The 3,575-nt window shown below is 38.9% G+C and overlaps 1 protein-coding gene across 1 annotated transcript; it reads right to left on the reverse strand.

Moving 5' to 3' along the window:
* Positions 1-991: 991 nt before the first annotated feature.
* On the reverse strand, positions 992-2,214 carry LOC104593635 (uncharacterized). The gene has a single exon (XM_010253595.3). The coding sequence runs from the start codon at positions 1,996-1,998 to the stop codon at positions 1,024-1,026; it is 975 nt and encodes a 324-aa protein (XP_010251897.1). The 5' UTR covers positions 1,999-2,214; the 3' UTR covers positions 992-1,023.
* Positions 2,215-3,575: the final 1,361 nt, after the last annotated feature.

Below are 3,575 nucleotides of genomic sequence, written 5' to 3' on the forward strand. Positions count from 1 at the left end.
AAAGTATTTTTGTAGAAGTGCTCTTGTGCTTTTATAAAAGTACTTCCATAAAGTGCTTTTGTAAAAGTACTTTTATAAAAGTACTTCCGTAAAAGTTCTTCTATTAAAGTGCTTTTGTGTAAAATTACTTTTATAAAAGTGATTTCGTAAAAGTACTTTTGTAAAAGTGGTTTTATAAAACTGCTTCTATAAAAATGCTTTCATAAAAGTACTTTGTAGAAGTGCTTTTGTAAAAGTACTTTTGTAAAGGTGCTTTCATAAAAATACTTTTCATAAAAGTGATTTTATGATTGCTTTAGTTTTGATCAGTTTCAAATTGGAAAAAGGTTTGGCCTCATGGTCGAATTATTGTAAATTTGATTTAGGTCAAATTCAAACCAATAAAAATACGGACCAATTTATCTTGGATTGGTACAATCCAATAATTATAACGGACCATCTGAATCCGATTTGATAAGGTTTAGATCGGACTGGATCCAACCCAAAACCAGTCGATTGACACCCCTACTTGTATGATAGTGATTTACCCAATGGATACCCGTAACCCAACCCAACTCAACCCATATTTAGATTGATCGAATGGATGACTCAACCTATTTCCAACCCGGCCGCAAAGTGAATGGGCGGTAGCATGTAGAACCTTACCCCTATAGGGGCCAAAGCTGCATCATTCCAATTAAAAACTTGAAACCTTAGGCCGATAAGTTTGATTCAATTCCCATTTTTCTGTTTTTGCATCTTTTTCATTAGAACATTAATTAGGAGCTTAATTCAGTTTGACCCTTCTGATCCATACTTAATCATTTGCAAGCTTTCTTTGCTGAATGAACCAACAACATGTCACTAACATCTTTTTTGCAGATTTGAAACCAATAAATCTCAATATTTCGTCTCTAAATTAACAACTGCCCAAGGGAGCGAATGAATTAATTATTTAATTAGAGGTAGAACTATCAGAAACACTAGTAGAGCTGCTAGCTAGTTCCATGCATGAAGAATAACGACACAATCCTTGATCAGTTTTCAGGCCTTCCCTTCTATTCTTGCCTGTGTAAACCCAATGCACGCATCGACGAAATCCTCCTCCACGAAGTCCGTGGAGAAGATCTGCAACCGATCTGCGAACCCCCGAGAGAAGCACTGCGCTATGAAAAGTCTTGCATACCTGTGCATCGTCCGAGCCAGAGGCTCCACGATCACACTCATGTTAGCGGTCTGCGGCGTGAGAGTATTCTCCACCCTGTAGAAGAACTTCCTGCTCGACGCCGGTGGCTGCTCGCTCAGACGCTGCAGGTTGCTCTCAAACTTCGTCAATGGCAAGTCAGTATCAACCCAGTCGTCCCTCAAGGAGTGAGCACTCCAGAGCGGCTGGCCGGCCGCCTTGGGCGGAGCTGATTGCTGCCTTGGCTTCCATACGCAGATGACACGCCTCGGCAGCAGCTCAGCAACCGTCTTCCCAAAGACACGCTCATCCTGGTGAATCAACAACTCACCTAGCTGGTCTACTAAGTACTCGTCGAACTCGGGTGGGTCTTGGCATCCATACTCTGTGCGTATCTCCAGGATTATGATCTCAGACTGGGTCTCAGATAGGAAGCTCTTGACGTCCCTGATGACAACATCAATGGAGTAGCTCGCAATGGGTCCATGGCAGACCTTGCGTTCATGTTGAACTCGGATGTCCAGGGCCCGAACACCCCAAACGAGCTGGTCATAGATTGACAAGGACTGGCATTCGGCAAAGGGGCGAGTGATAATCGGGATGCCTATTTGGTTGGTTGCAGAGTCATGGGTGCCCGGCCAAACAATCTTGTTTATGTGAATTCTCTGTGAGTTGAGGCCTGACATCCAATTCATCCTGTCAGGGGGGTGGTAGTCAGAGCTGGGGAACCGGTCGCCGGCGTTTTGCTTAAGATCATCCAGGATTTTAACTTGTTTACATGTTTCAACTAACCAAGGCATCCTTAGTAGTCCAACAGTTGATACCCGATTGCCCATTGGTAATTAAACTAAGGCCAGAAACCTTCTGTAGCTTAAATCTCCTTGCTGTTTTTCTTCTTTTCCTGCTGGTTTTAGAGGTATCTGAATTTGAAACCTTTGGGAGGACATGGACAATTAAGTTATGAATAGAACATGAGATCTTTGGATCTGGTTGGCTTCTGAAAATTGTGTTTTGCAGAACTGAAAACGCAATACAAACCAAAGACCCAAAGGATCTGCTAACCAAAACTTGTAAGAAAGAAAAAAACTAATAAGAAGGCTTCCATATCTTACGCAAACACATTAATTGCCTGAAACTTCCTCCTCATGTGGGGGTCCATTATCGATGGAGACATGAAAAGACTGAGCAGAATCAATTATATCAAGTTCGGGCTGCAGACACTGTAGCACAAGTTCCTTTGATTTATACCCTTGTTCATGGTTACTGGATGGTCTTAAATTTGACTGATCAAAGCTGAGTAGTCTTGATTCTTGAAGAGATAAAGACAAAGGAATTCCATCCACCGAACGTAAAACAGTTCTGATAACTTGGGTCAAACGGGGTTAAAATGTCTGTTCGATTGCCTTCCTCATTCAAATAAAAAGTGCAAAGAAATGAAAATGATAAAGCAAAATAGAAAATAATTCTCTAGTTTACAACAAAAAAAATTATATAGTACCTATAAGATATGTACTTGGGGTACATTTGCCCAAGTCAAATTTTTTGTTTTGTAAAGGTATTATTTGGGATAGTTTGTGTGTCCTTTTGTGTTACACAGAGTCTTAACTCCCTTGCATTTATATATTGTCTTTATCTTCTTTATCCAGGGATGTTTGTATTTGCATTGATGCAAAAGCATGGGAGTGCAAATGATTTGAATGCAAATTTTGATGTATTTTTGTTTAATTCAGTTCTTATCTTTTTTTTTTATTATTATTATGTTCTTGCCTTATTCTTTGCATGCAAATGAAGTAAAATAAAACCTGAAGCAAAGTAAAACACAAATCAAAAGGAAAACAAAAGTTTTCTTCTGTTTTGGACTTTGTGTTACACATGTCGAATGCTTCAGAAGATTCTACGAAAAAGAAAAAGTTTTTCTTGACTTGGGTTGCTTTCGCTTGTAATGGGGTTGTTTTTCTGAACGAGAAGAAGGATATTAATTGGAATTTTTTGTCATATTTCTGGAACAGTTAATGCTTTTATCTGTAATGAAAGACATGCTGTTGTTACAACTGGAACATTGAATTCCATGGGTAGTACTATCTTGTATGGCAAAAGAGTTGGATAAGAATTCTTTTATCATCCAGATGGGGCTTTTGTAATAGTTGTTGTTGTTCTATTGGCTTTGTTCTATTCTCTAACGATAAGAAATTGTGTTGTGGAACATCAGAGACACAGATTTGTGCTATATTTGGAAGCTGTTATGCGTGCATAGGATTAAAGGAATATTCATTATTCATAGAATCGGATTCTTTGTTTATGTGTTCTGGCTTTAAATGGTGCTGAAGTATCTATTCCTTGGGGCCTCTGATAATCCCTTTTATAATATTAAATATTTTACTAATAAAATCGATAAAACTGTGTTTGGGTTTAT

The sequence above is a fragment of the Nelumbo nucifera genome, chromosome 7, assembly GCF_055504915.1.
Source record: "Nelumbo nucifera cultivar China Antique chromosome 7, China Antique-T2T, whole genome shotgun sequence".
In the NCBI taxonomy this organism is placed as follows: domain Eukaryota; kingdom Viridiplantae; phylum Streptophyta; class Magnoliopsida; order Proteales; family Nelumbonaceae; genus Nelumbo; species Nelumbo nucifera.

Bases quoted from the DNA above. Each gene is read 5' to 3' on its own strand.
- LOC104593635 (XM_010253595.3), bottom strand. From the start codon at position 1,998: ATGGGCAATCGGGTATCAACTGTTGGACTACTAAGGATGCCTTGGTTA.